This window comes from Ochotona curzoniae, unplaced genomic scaffold (genome assembly GCF_017591425.1).
Source record: "Ochotona curzoniae isolate NIBS_2020 unplaced genomic scaffold, NIBS_Ocur_1.0 contig_2321, whole genome shotgun sequence".
In the NCBI taxonomy this organism is placed as follows: Eukaryota; Metazoa; Chordata; class Mammalia; order Lagomorpha; family Ochotonidae; genus Ochotona; species Ochotona curzoniae.
The window spans coordinates 14,160,842-14,174,000 of record NW_024465421.1 but is presented as its reverse complement, the minus strand read 5'-3'; the positions used below and the strand labels follow the sequence as shown (position 1 = coordinate 14,174,000).

The 13,159-nt window shown below is 52.7% G+C and overlaps 1 protein-coding gene across 3 annotated transcripts in view; it reads left to right on the top strand.

The window, feature by feature from the left end:
* The window catches only part of MYH11 (myosin heavy chain 11), a 69,476-nt gene that overhangs the window by 26,625 nt on the left and 29,692 nt on the right, over positions 1 to 13,159 (top strand). For 2 of the 3 annotated variants that reach the window (XM_040973251.1, XM_040973253.1), the window contains exons 5-13: positions 955 to 975; positions 2,901 to 2,993; positions 3,866 to 3,929; positions 4,922 to 5,020; positions 7,334 to 7,477; positions 8,140 to 8,235; positions 11,202 to 11,320; positions 12,190 to 12,342; positions 12,762 to 12,935. In XM_040973251.1, coding sequence (XP_040829185.1) covers positions 955 to 975; positions 2,901 to 2,993; positions 3,866 to 3,929; positions 4,922 to 5,020; positions 7,334 to 7,477; positions 8,140 to 8,235; positions 11,202 to 11,320; positions 12,190 to 12,342; positions 12,762 to 12,935 — 963 coding nt within the window. The remainder of the gene's footprint in view (positions 1 to 954; positions 976 to 2,900; positions 2,994 to 3,865; positions 3,930 to 4,921; positions 5,021 to 7,333; positions 7,478 to 8,139; positions 8,236 to 11,201; positions 11,321 to 12,189; positions 12,343 to 12,761; positions 12,936 to 13,159) is intronic. The other variant, XM_040973252.1, reaches the window with a different exon arrangement.

Below are 13,159 nucleotides of genomic sequence, written 5' to 3'. Positions count from 1 at the left end.
AGTTAAGTCTTGCCAGCTGCTCTTTCTGGAAGGGTTAGGGGCAGGCTGATAGGGGCAAGGGGCTGGGACGGTGACAACTATCACTGCCATTCTAGTTCTGGATTCAGTCCTCAGGACTCTGCAGCAGTGAGCAAGGCTCACCTGCCCAGGAAGCCTTTGGGGGTTGGGGTGGGCACCCATGAGGAACTTCCCTTTGTCAAAGAAGCATGGGAAACTGCAGGCCTAGCAATTCCTGGTTTATTTTTCTATTTATTTGAAAGAGTTACAGCAAGAAAAGGAGGAAGAGGAGAGGAGAGAGATCTTCCATCCGCTGGCTCAATCCCCAAACGGCTGCAACTGCTAGGGCTGGATGGGCCAATCTGGGAACCTGCAGCTGCATCCGGGGCTCCCAAGTGGGCAGCCAGGATCCCAGGCACTCAGGCTGTTTTCCTCTTGGATTGGAAATTGAGCAGCTGGGATTTGAACAGGCATTTGTCTGGGATGCCAGCATCACAGGCAGTGTCCTTACCCACACTGTGCCATAGCACCAGGCCCCCAAGCCAAGGCTTCCAGAAGCACCTTGGGAAGCTTGGCTCCTAGCCAAATCAAGGGGCCAGGCCTCTCCCAAGCCTTCATTCTCCACGTGTTGTCACACTGATGGTCCCCGCTGACCAAGGGCCAGTTGTGTGCCCATGTCCCCAGCTGGGTCAGACAGGTGTTCCAGCAGTGACAAAGGCCCTTGGCCATATCTGGATCTTCAAGAAATTAGGTGGGTGGGGTGGGGGGGTGCTGTCTGGGAAGTGAATCCAGAGACATGAGCTCGGAGGCAGGCAAAGGAGGCACTGCCCTGGCCAACTCAGGAGCCCTGGCTATTTGGGAGTGGGGATGGGCTGAGGTCGCGTGCCCTCCTGCTGTGGCACGCATGTGATGGCCATGACACTGATGTTTGTTTCGTACTGTATCATTCAACCACAGCAAGGTCCATCCTTTGCCTACGTGAGTAACAGAGTGTTGTGGTGTGTGCGGGTGGCACGGAGTGTTAGTAAATCTGCATGCCCCTCTTGCACCCGCCCGGTCCCCTAGCTCATAGCCCAACGGGGTAGACACCTTCTCCCAACCCTGAGATACTTTTCCACGGTGTGTGATGCCAGGGCAGGGTTGTGGAGTGGAGGAGAGGAGGGTGCACTTTGCACCCAGGACTCTGCCATAGCCTGGGCTGAGCTGTGTGGTTCGGGATCAACGACCCCCTCGCCTCATCCTGCCCTCCAACATGTGTCTGTCAGCGGTGCCCCCGAACTGAATGACCTCAAGACATCTATCCTGTCTGGTGGAGCGTGTTAGGGCTGCCAGGCCCCGGAGCTTGCCGGCTTGGTGGAACAGTCGGCAGATGGCACAGCTGTGGCATGCCTCCCTGCCCTGGCCCTGCCATCATCCCCGAGGCCCCACCCCCGTGCACCTGTGTGTCCCCGTGCATGCGTGTGCAGTGTGTGTCTGTCTTCTGCATGCCCGTGGCTTGACCCAAGACTCCAGTGTTGGTCTTGGAGTTGATACACTAGCTTCGGTGGCATGGTAAGGCCCCAGCTAGGCGACCCAGGACCACCCGGTCCTGCTCAGACCTCGGCATCTGTGAACCCTCTCCCTGATCCAGAGCCCGAGTGATAATGGGGAAGGAATGTAGGGGAGAGTCTAGCGTAGAGATCCCAGCCTGCTGCCTACCTAGCAGTCTTCCACTGAACCTTAGGCTCCATGGGTCCAAAGGAGCAGCTGGCTTCCTAGCTGGGGTCTGCTCCTGTGTGACCTTGATTAAGCCTCTCTGGACTGTGTCACCTGTTAAGTGAGGAGCTTGGGCCAGGTCCTCATGGTTTTAAGTTCTCCTGAGAGGACATCTGCTAGAACCGCCAGCTGGAAAGAGAGGTGCCTTTGGGCAAGTGAGTAAATGGAGCCCAAGGCTGTATTGGTAACGAGCCATGCTTCACTTACCTTCCCTGTGGCTCTCAATGTGCATATTCACAAGTCCCAGGTAGGGTAGTGCCAGCTGTGACTGGCACGGAGGTCCCACCTCGGCCTCTGCTGTGTCTTCGCCTGGGCCCGCCTAATCTTCCCTCCTGCTAGATGCTTTGCCCACCCAACCCCACTGCCCTGGAGCATGGAAAAACAAAAGCAGGCAGGTCAGAGTGTGAAAATCGGAGAATCCAGGGCTTCCCAGGGAGGCGGGGGGGTAGGAGGAACCAGGCTGCATCTGCCCTCTGCATCCCAGGGCTCAAGGCTTTCCCCGCAAGACAACCTGGTTGGCCCTTCCTTGCCATGATTAGTGCACAGAATCTCCTGCAGAGGGCGCCAGCGAGCTGTGTGCAGAAAGCCTCATTTCCCCTGCTGAATGGAGCTCAGGCAGCCGGCTTCGAAGCTTTGCAGCCATGGGAAAGAATTCCCAGCGGGTTTTGTGTCTCCCTTACTTGTCTTCTACAGGAGACGTGAGAAAACCAATCCTGAGGAAGGAAAAGTGGTGACTGTAAATATATATATATATGTACGTGTGTATATATGTATGGCTCAAGCAGGTGAAAAGCTGTGGTTTTGCTTGTGGCAAGCTACTTGTTAGTCAGGAGCGGCACAGCAGGGCAGGTTTTACACTGTACAGTTCCCGTGGGGCCGCATTTGCTGCTATGGGAGTAACGACCCTGGAGATGCGCATTGAGCAGCAGTGACACCGCCTAGAGGAGCAGGCCTTGCTTTTTGAAAAAAAAGGAACCTTCCTAGGGAACACACATCCTAGCTTGCAAAAGGTTTGGCTGGTTGCTTGTCTCTTGATGTTCCCCAGCCTAAGGAGAGGGAAGGAGGCAGGAGAGCCCACACAGATGGAGGGCAGAGTGCCCAACACCTGCGTTACTTTCTCCAATAACCGGGCTGTGGATGGATTTTAGGGGGAGCTGGAAAAGCAGCTTCTGCAAGCAAACCCCATCCTGGAGGCCTTTGGCAACGCCAAGACGGTCAAGAATGACAACTCCTCGCGCTTTGTAAGTAGCCGGGGCCTTGTGGCACAGGGCTGGAGGAGTGGGGGACAGTGTCTGGAGAAGCTGTGGAACCCTGGTGTCTTCACCCCTCTGTCCAGCATGTGCAAGGGGAGACTGAGGGACAAAGGTGCTTGAGGCCAAGGAAGTCCAGTGACATTAGTCATAGATGATGTTACTTCCTGCACAGTTCAGCTTGCTGCGTGTCAGCACAATGCCCTGGTTAGAATCGGAAGGAGAAAGAAAATTCATGATAGAAATACACATTTCAGCATCTCAGCATGGGCACAGTAGAAGAATCAGTCACTTACCTCTGGACCCAGAAGTAGCTGATAGGTCCCAATACAGGGGACTGTAAGCATCTCCCCAGCCATTGGCTGTGCCCTCTCCTCTTTTTTTTTTCCATTTTTTATTATAGTTTTGATAATCGTTACATAGTTAGAAAGGTTCAAGGCTACAGGAAAGTGGGCAAGACCACTATTTCCACATTGTTTCTTTCATGTCTCTGGAGTAAAGGGCGACATCAAGGGAGAAGCCCCACCCAGTCTCCCACCCACCTGCCCTCCTCTTGGCTCAACCTCTTGGGAGCAGGTGTCACAGGCAAAGCCTCTCCCAGCCTCAGTTTTCCAGCCTTTAAAATGGACAGAGCCCTGCAGGGCAGGAAGTCATTGCAAGTCCCAAACAGAGTTCATCTGTGAAAGTTTTGCAAGTGCCCATTTTGCTCCCAGGGCGTGGGAATGGCAGAGATGAGCAGATAGGGTTTCTTCTGACAAGGCCACGTGCCCTCCTCACCAGGGCTCCCCACTCTCGCTGAAGAAGGGGCAGAGGGCACAGGATGGGGCCGGGTGGCACACCATGACCTGTTCTCCCATTGCCAGGGCAAGTTCATCCGTATCAACTTCGATGTCACCGGTTACATTGTGGGCGCCAACATCGAGACCTGTATCCTTTGAGCACACTGCTGGGGCTAGCCCTCCTTAACCACAGTCATCCTGTCTGGAGCCTCAGGGGACCCAGGAAAGACCTGTGAGCCACACCCATCCTCTCTGCAGGCCCTTGGGTGCCTTTCTGACTGACCCTCAGCAGCAGGTCTTTGGGGAACAATGATTGCACAAACCTGGTCCCTGCACATGCATTTCAGTTCTTCCTTTTCTGTTTAAAGCTGAGTCCCAGGTGTGGCAACAAGCCTCTGCCCTCTCCTGCGTCCTCCAAAAGCCATGGTCTTGCTGGGACTCAGCATGGCCCCACACTCCTTAGGAAGACCTTCTTTGGCCATCCTGGGCCCTGCTGCCTCCTGCCCTGGGGGGCAGAGCCCAGGTTCTTGGCTTTGCTCAAGCCGTCAGGGAGGTGCAGTGCGAAATCCGAGCATGGGCTGTTTGGGGCTCTGATGGCCCAAGCTGTTAGTTGCTTTGGGGGCTCAGTCAGCTAACCCAATGAGACCCAGACCGGCCTGCCTACTGTCCCATTTATGTTCCACCACCAGGTTCCTGGGCCTCTGCACGCCCCTGGCGCTTCTTAGTTTTTAAGAACAGGAGCTGCTGATGGTGCTGGGGATACAGCCCTTGGCCATGACCACCCTGCCACCCTACCACCACCCTTCTTCGTGGGGTGCTTGACTCACTTTATGCTTTTCTTTCTGGCTCTGTTCTCCTCACTTCCTTCTGAGCTGGGGGACTGCCAACAACACCCAGTGGTCCCGTTTATCCACCTGGGGTGATGGCTGAAGTTCAAGATCACTGGTCCTGGGGACAGACCTGTGACAGGAGCCTGAGTGATTCACCGCCTCTTCCCAGCTCTGTGGTTCTCCAAAGCACTCCAAGGAGCCTCTCACAGGCCTTGGCTTGATGGACATGGGAGTGGGGTGCCCAGGGGAAGGTGGATGTTAGCAAACACATCCCCAGCACCCCCAGAGTCCTTAACTCCTCCCAAACCAGATCTGCTGGAGAAATCTCGAGCCATCCGCCAAGCCCGGGACGAGAGGACCTTTCACATCTTTTACTACCTGATCGCTGGGGCCAAGGAGAAGATGAGAAGTGAGTGGCAAGGCTGGGAGGCGCGGGACTTCAGCCTTCCCTTAAGCCAGGATCTGTGGTTGGGTGATGGAGGACTTGGGTGGCAGGTGCACATGTCCTCCTCATCAGTGAGTGAATGTGGCTTCGTTCTTCTCGTTGACTGCACACCTACCGTGTGTGTGCTGGCCCCTCGCTGCACAGATTTTTAAAAGAGACTTGGAGGTAGCCCTTATAGGGTCTTCATAGAAGATACAAATCTTGTAAGAAATGGTGGACCAGGGAACACGTCGGTCTTCTAGTCCCAAGTCCACATCTCAAATGTTGCGGGAATAAGGCTCGCTTTCCGCCTGTCCCTTCTGCAGCTCAGGATTGGTTGAGTTGGTTTTGAAATGGGTGGGGGTGAGTGATGTGGTGTATTGCAGCGCTCTGCCACTAGGGGGTGGGGCAGTGTCGTTACTGAAATCTCCATGGAGCTGGGAAGGCAGCCACATCCAATTTGAGGTGGGGCGATTTGGAGTGTAAGCTGGTGTGCAAATATTGTCGTCCACCAGCGCATGTGGTGGCAGTTAGAGAATGGGACGCTCTGCCATGACCCCGGGGGGTGAGGGCAGGGGGAATCTTGGGCTCCCTCCTGCCTCTGCCGGGCACCCCAGTCAATGGTGTGGTTGTCTGGTGAGGGGATTTAGTTCTGTGTGGGGTGTCTGGTTCCCCTGAAATTGCACAAGGAGAAGGTTGACAACTAAAATTCCGCAGAGCCATTTCGATTCCTGATGGTCACACTGAGAAGAGAGGGCAGTTTGTTGGAGAAAATCAGATGCTTGTCAGTTTGTCCTGTGCCAAGGACGTCTCAGCAAAGACCCACAGCCTTGGGGCTCATGTCGGGGTGTTTCACTTAATCCCACAGTTTGACTTCAACGGAGTCTGGAATCGGTTGAGCCTCACGCTTCCGAAGCAGCTACCAAGGCATATGACCCACAAAAGCACTCTGTTTCTAAAGAAATGTGTCTGGCTTTCTGAAAGGGTCATCGACTTCAGCCCCATCAGAGGCTCATTTGGGAAAGGACACTTGAAAAGTGAAGGGGGCACGAGAAACAGAATGACGCATCTGATGTTACAGACAGCAGCCTCTGCTAGACGTCGCAGTAGCAACAAACAGTTGGCCAGGAGCTTGACGAAAGGACCAGATGTGGCTGTAAGCTTAGGGGTCCATATCCCCGGTGTTGGCTATAGTGATTTAGTTCTGCCACTTTAGCAATGCAGAAAGCAGACAAGGAAATGGGGATGTTTCCATACAATTTGATTTACAAAGACAAGCAACCCCAATAGACGCCCCATCTCCTGCTTCAAGCAGGAATGGCCGGAGGACATGAAGGTGCTGTGGGATGTGGGAGAGCTAAATTTTCTTCTACTGTATCAGGGAGTCTGTAGATAACGTCTAAACTCAACATTCAGAAATAGCTTAATACATGTCATTATATATGTAGAGATTGTGGTAACTTCTGGAAGAATCAGCTTACACAGCAGTTTAAGATAGAAGTTAGAGGAGGCTTATGACAGGCAATTTTTTTTGTTTGTGTGTTTTTGGAGGGGCAATAATTTTTTTTTTTAAGATTTGCTTATCCTTATTTGAAAGGCAGTTAGAGAGAAGGAGGGAGAGAGAGAATCTTGGATCTGCTGAATCACTCCCCAGATGATTGCGACAACCAGAGCTGAGCCAGTCTGAAGCCAGGAGTCTGGAGCTTCTTCCGGATCTCCCACACGAGTGCAGGGGCCGAGTGCTTGTACCATCCTTCTCTGCTTTCTGAGATCGTTAGCAGAGCTGGATTGGAAGTGAAGCACCCAGGACTCGAACTGGTATCTTTGTGGGGTTACAGCACTGCAGATGATAGATCAGGCTCCTATACCATAGTGCTGGCCCCGACTTTTTAAAATTTTTAAAAAAAATTTTTTGGTAATAATTCCTTTTGAAAATTCATATACATGCACCATTTGGATAAGAATGTAAAAAGTGAGTGAGTAAAAAGCAAACTACCTCTTCAGACAGTTTTGCGGCTGCAGGCAGGGAGCCTTGGGGCATTTGAGATAAATGCAATCCTGTCTTCCGGGTGGATGCCACCCGGTATCAGGAGTCGTGGCTTAGCCAGCAGAGCCCACCCAGGGGTTTCGGCTCCTGGGCCCCCTGGAGCAGTGCCCAACCTGCACCACTGTCTCTGGGCATTGTGACGGCTGTGGAGGCCATTTACAGGATGGGTTCCAACCGCCCAGACCTCAGGGAGGGGACGGGAATTCTGAAGGTCCAGGCTCAAGCTCCAAGCCCTCCTCCCTTTCTTCCAGACGACCTGCTGCTGGAGGGCTTCAACAACTACACCTTCCTGTCCAACGGCTTTGTGCCCATCCCCGCCGCCCAGGACGATGAGATGTTTCAGGAGACGCTGGAGGCCATGTCCATCATGGGCTTCAATGAAGAGGAGCAGCTGTGTAAGTTTCAGGGCTGGCTAGGAGACCTGGTTTTGTGGTTCTGGTACCACTGGGGGTCGTTAGGAACCCTGCTCCAGCCAGGCTGGATTTCTGCTCCTCTCTGCACTTGCCAGCTGTACACCTTCCAGAAGCTTCCCTCAGTTCAGGACAATCACTCTCCTGACTTCTAGACATGTATGTTAGATTTTCCTGTTCTGGAACTTTCTATAAATTGACATGCCCAGTATGTCGACATTTGCATCCAGCATCCAAGTCTTTGAGATCCATTAGTTTGGGTGTCGGTGGATGTCAATGAGTCATTTTCTCTGTTGTCTAGTGGCAGTTGACAAACATTTTCTAGAAGGCTGATAGTATTTTAGACTGGGCACCTCATGATGGTTGCTCAGTTTTACTCCTGTGGCGTGCCAACAGCTAGAGATGTTATGTAAATGAGTAGGGGTGGCTGTGTTCTGTTCCAATAAAACTTCCTCTGTATGTAAATGAACATGGTAGTCCCTGGTAGCCCGTAGCCTCATGGCATCCACGTGGAAGGACTCTGTTCCCCGGCCCGGGGTTCTGTCCTGCGTGAGCAGGGGGTTGGTGGTGGGGCTCACTGCTCTCCGAGGTGCCTGTGGTCCCGAGCTGGGGCTGACATCTGACGCACACCTCTCTGCCTCCCACAGCTGTGCTGAAGGTGGTGTCCTCGGTGCTGCAGCTCGGAAACATCGTCTTCAAGAAGGAGAGAAACACAGACCAGGCATCCATGCCTGACAACACGGGTACCTGTCGCTCTCCCCTCTAACTGATGGCTCTGGAGGTGGGGGCTGGAGGCAGGGTCATGGCCGTGTTGGAGTCCTCCTTGTCTGTGGTGGTTTGTTTTGTTTGTTTGTTTGTTTGTTTGTTTTGCTTTCCATGGACCCAGTTACTGTTATCAGCCACCAGACTCACAACAGACTCTCATAATAAGGCATTCTGAGAGGGAGAGCAAGAGGCCACACTCACGTGACCTCATTACGGGATGCGGTTATGGCTGTCTTGTTGAGTCCCGCTCCTCTCCTGCGGGGCCCCATCTAGGAATTCAACCTTGTCTCCGGCATGTATGTGTCAGAAAACACCATGGCCTACGGAGCACTCGGTGCTTCCCGCTGGAAGGGGAAGGGGGTCTTGAGATGAAACCCCCGTGGGTAAGTGAGGATCGTGGCTTCTCTGGAATGTTAACAGCCTCTGGTTATAGCCCCGACTGTTCTCTTCCTTCAAACGTTACTGCTGAAGACTCAGCAGAGGAAAGCTACTAGACTCAGGGTGTGGAGATGTATTGTAGCTTGAGATCGGACAGAAGGCTGGTCTCTTGCAACGTCCTCTTCTTGCCTGTTGTGTTAGGTAGAGTGTGCGTGAGCATAGATGCCAGGCCTGGGGACACAGCAGACAGCAACACAGCAGCTTTGTTATGCTGTGTGCGTGCTGGGGAAGCAGAACCAGTTTCACTGTCAGATCAAAGGCAGTTCAATGTGAATTTCAGATGAACAGCAGGCACTTAAAAAAAAAAAGTCACTGAAAGTCAGATTTACAGTGAGGAGAGACAAAGACAAAGATCTTCCATCCACTGGTTGGAACGGCCAGAGCTGAGCTGATCTGACGCCAGGAGCCGGGAGCTTCTTCTGGTCTCCACGCGGGTGCAGTGTCCCGAGGATTTGGGCTGTCTTCGACTGCTTTCCCAGGACACAAGCAGGGAGCTTGGAAGGGAAGTAGAGCAGCCGGGACACAAACCAGTGCCCATATGGGACTGCAAGGTGAAAATTTCGCATGCAAGGCAAAAATTTGAGCCACTAGGTTACCGTGCCAGGCTCCAGGCACTCGTAAGTAAGCTTGATATAATATTTTAGTTGTAATCATAGTAGGAAGTGTCCTTGTTGTTCTGATCGTTCAAGCTCAACTGGACGTTTTCTGTTTTTCTCCCTCAATCTGACACTCTTACCCTAAAGAAGACTTTTTTTTTTCTAAATGGCTTATTTTTACTTATTTTTGAGAGACACACAGAGAGAAACAGAGCTATTCCACTAGCTGCTTTACTCCCAGGAATTCCATCCAGATTTCCCACTGGGTGGCAGGGACCCAAGGACTTTACTCATTAGTTGCTGCCTCCCAGGATGCACTTGAGCAGAAAGCCAGAACGGGATGTGGAATGGGACTTGAACCAGCTGCCCTGCTACGAGAAGCAGGAGTCCTAAGTAGCATCTTTCTTAGCTGCAGTGCCCGTCAGCCACCTTGGCCGTAGGTGTCTGGGGGCAGTTGCCTGGCTGGCACCAGGCTGGCTATGGCTGAACTGAGAGAACTCCACTTTCCAGTCGTCCGCCTGCCCCAGGCTGTGCAGCTACGTGTCTGAGCGAGTTGCTGGTGCGTTTTGTGATTGTGTAAACATCACGGAGTGTGTGCTTGCGTAAATTGTCCTCCAGTGCTGCACAGTTGTCCATTATGGCGCTTCTGCCAGCTTGCTAGAACCCACCCATTATACCACAAAGGGCACGGAGTCCTCCCTCCCAGGACCAGCCCTCAGGGAAAGAAAAGGAGTGAGCAGCTCCCTTAAAGGGGGTTGAGAAAAAAAAAATCCCGAACCCTCTGTCCTTATCCTGTGTCTTACACAAGCCAGCCATGGGGCAGCCCTCATCTTCCTGATAGGGAAGAGGCAAATGAACTGATTTTTAAAAATATATCCATTTAAATACAGAAATCGATGCGATTCTATGACAGTCCACAAAGCCCTTATCTAGAATAGATAGCCAGGAACATATTCTATTTCTTTGTCTTTTAAAGGAAATAAAATGGTGGCGATAACATGGATGTGCTTTGTTTGCCCAGCTGGTCCTTTTCTCCTGTCCGGATCTGTGCCCGGTAGCCATGAGTGTCCTTTCCTTGTGTCCTCTCCCAGCCAACTTCTGTATGCTCATACATGTGACCCAACAACGTGCTCCTAGGCTGTGGCTTTGTCTAGGATGTGCTGTTCAGAATTGATGTAAATCACACCGCACTATCGGCATCAGACTGCAGCGTGGTTTTGTTCCACCCAATCCTCACCGTTGTCTAGCCCGTTTCTCAGCAGTAGCGCCCTCTAGTGTGACAGCCAAGAATGTCCCCAGCTGAGAGCCAGGGATGGATAGGGAGAGTGAGGAAAGGGGATCAGTGTGGGATAATACTCCATCTTACAAAAGCCTCACAGTGTGTTTGCTCCTGCTTGAGAGGACACCTAGATTGCTTCCAGCGATTTGCTCCTACCAACACTGCTGCAACACATGTCCTAGAGTGGGTGAGCGGATCCACACAGAACTCACGCTACCTCTCAGCATTTTACACCCTTCTACTTGCTTAACCTTGTTGACAACCCAGCAAGGTTGCCAAGAGCTTTAAACAGCTAAGGAAGACATAACTTCATCTGATTAGAGAGCTTGCTCAAAGTCACAGGACTTGAATGGGAAAGAGAGGCAAGGTCCAGAGCGATCTGACCCTAAGCCCCTCATAAGAACACATCAGCAGCCCACCCCCTTCACTGCCTCTTAGTAGAACATGAAGGGGAGAAGTCGGCCAAGACGGCTCTTTTTAGGATCCCTGCGTGCTATGTTCGCAACATCAACCTCCACGTTCCCCCCAAAGAGCCAGTGCATACACGGACCACAAGCATCCCGGGCCATGCACCTTCCTCGCTGTATCTCCTCTTTTGTGCTGCACTCACGAGCCTCTCTTCTCCGTGCAGCTGCCCAGAAAGTTTGCCACCTCATGGGAATTAACGTGACAGACTTCACCAGATCCATTCTGACCCCACGTATCAAGGTTGGCCGGGATGTGGTACAGAAAGCTCAAACGAAAGAACAGGTAATGATGTACTTGCCATTTGTTTCTGAAGTCTCTTCTGTATGTTAGTTACCCACAAATCCAGCCTTCCACACACTTACCCACCAGCCATCTGGCTGCCTACTCAGCCATCTATTCGCTCACACACTCATCCACCCACCCCACTGAACTTCATTTTTCCATCTGTCAGTCATTTGTCCATCTGTCCGTCTGTCCATCTGTCTGTCCATCCGTCCATCCATCCATCCACTCACCTGTGCATCTATCCACCCCACCATCGGTCCATCCTTACATTTGTGGTTTATCCAGCCAATTATTCACTTACCCATCCATCCAGCCATCTGTCCACCCACATACTTGTCACACTTGTGTGTCTAGTCAGCTGTCCACTCACCCTTCCATCCACTCAACCATCTGTCCACCCACACACTTGGATATCTCCCCAACTGTCCATTTGCCCACCCACCCACCCACCATTCCACCTCTGTATTCCATCTACATCCAGTCCCACGTTGGGCTTTGAGCACGCCACTCCCACCCAGAAACAGCAGCTTCTCTTCCTTTGTGACCTTATCTTGATCTCTTAGCTGTAGGCCCCAGATTTGATCTCGGAGACTTCTCTGTGGAAATGACTGTGTCCTTTTCCAGAGGACTGACTATGTCTAAGTGACCTCAGAAACGAAGCAGGAACCCTTTCATTATCCCCACGTTCGCTCCTTAGGGCTTGCCTTCCCCACCTCCATCTGCACTTTCCTGTTGTCTGTGGACATGGTGTCATTTCCTTTGTTTGTTTATTATTTCAGCATGGACAATAGGTCACGGAGGTACAAGAACGTGGGGCAAGTGCAGTGTGCTGGGAATAACCATGTCCCCTTGCTCCCCTGCTGCAGGCCGATTTTGCCATAGAGGCTTTGGCCAAAGCCACTTATGAGCGCCTTTTCCGCTGGATCCTCACCCGTGTGAACAAAGCCCTGGACAAGACCCATCGGCAAGGGGCTTCCTTCCTGGGGATCCTGGACATTGCTGGGTTTGAGATCTTTGAGGTACAGTCGCCAGGGACCTTGCAATGTGCTCTTAGCTCTCTGTAATGATGTTTCACTTCAGCCTCAGCTTCCACACCTGTGACCGGGTAGGGGAACAAGCCTTACAAGGTTATGCACAGGTGACTTTGCAAATGCAGGGCACAAGCTTCCTTCTGACAGGGGTGTGTAGGCCGTAGGACCTGTGGCAGCCTTGCCAGCCATAGTGAATTCTAGGCAGCATTTGCCGGAGCCCAAGCCGCACTTGGGTGCCAAGATGGCAGAGCATGCTCTCGTGGGAAGGATGTCCAGGCTGTGGGGTCCACATGCCCCGTGGGAGGCCCCTTCCTGGTCAATCTGCGCGGCCCACCTTCCACCCCAGGGCTCCCAGCCTGTGACCTCCTCCAGATGTGCTCAGCCTACACCTTGTCTTGTGTTCCCAGGTGAACTCCTTCGAGCAGCTGTGCATCAACTACACCAACGAGAAGCTGCAGCAGCTCTTCAACCACACCATGTTCATCCTGGAGCAAGAGGAGTACCAGCGCGAGGGCATCGAGTGGAACTTCATCGACTTTGGGCTGGACCTGCAGCCCTGCATCGAGCTCATTGAGCGACCGGTGAGGAACCCCTCACCCCTCCGCCCTGACATGCAGAAGGGGTCATGTCACACTCACACATGTGTGGGGCCTGCCCTTAGCTGACCCCTGGACCCCACACACCACACTGTCCCTATGCACACTTCCCCAGCAAGTGACTGGGGATCCTGCCACCCACATGGGAGACTTAGATCAGAGTTCCCAGTTGCCAGCTTCAGCCTGGCCCAGCCCTGGAATTATGATTG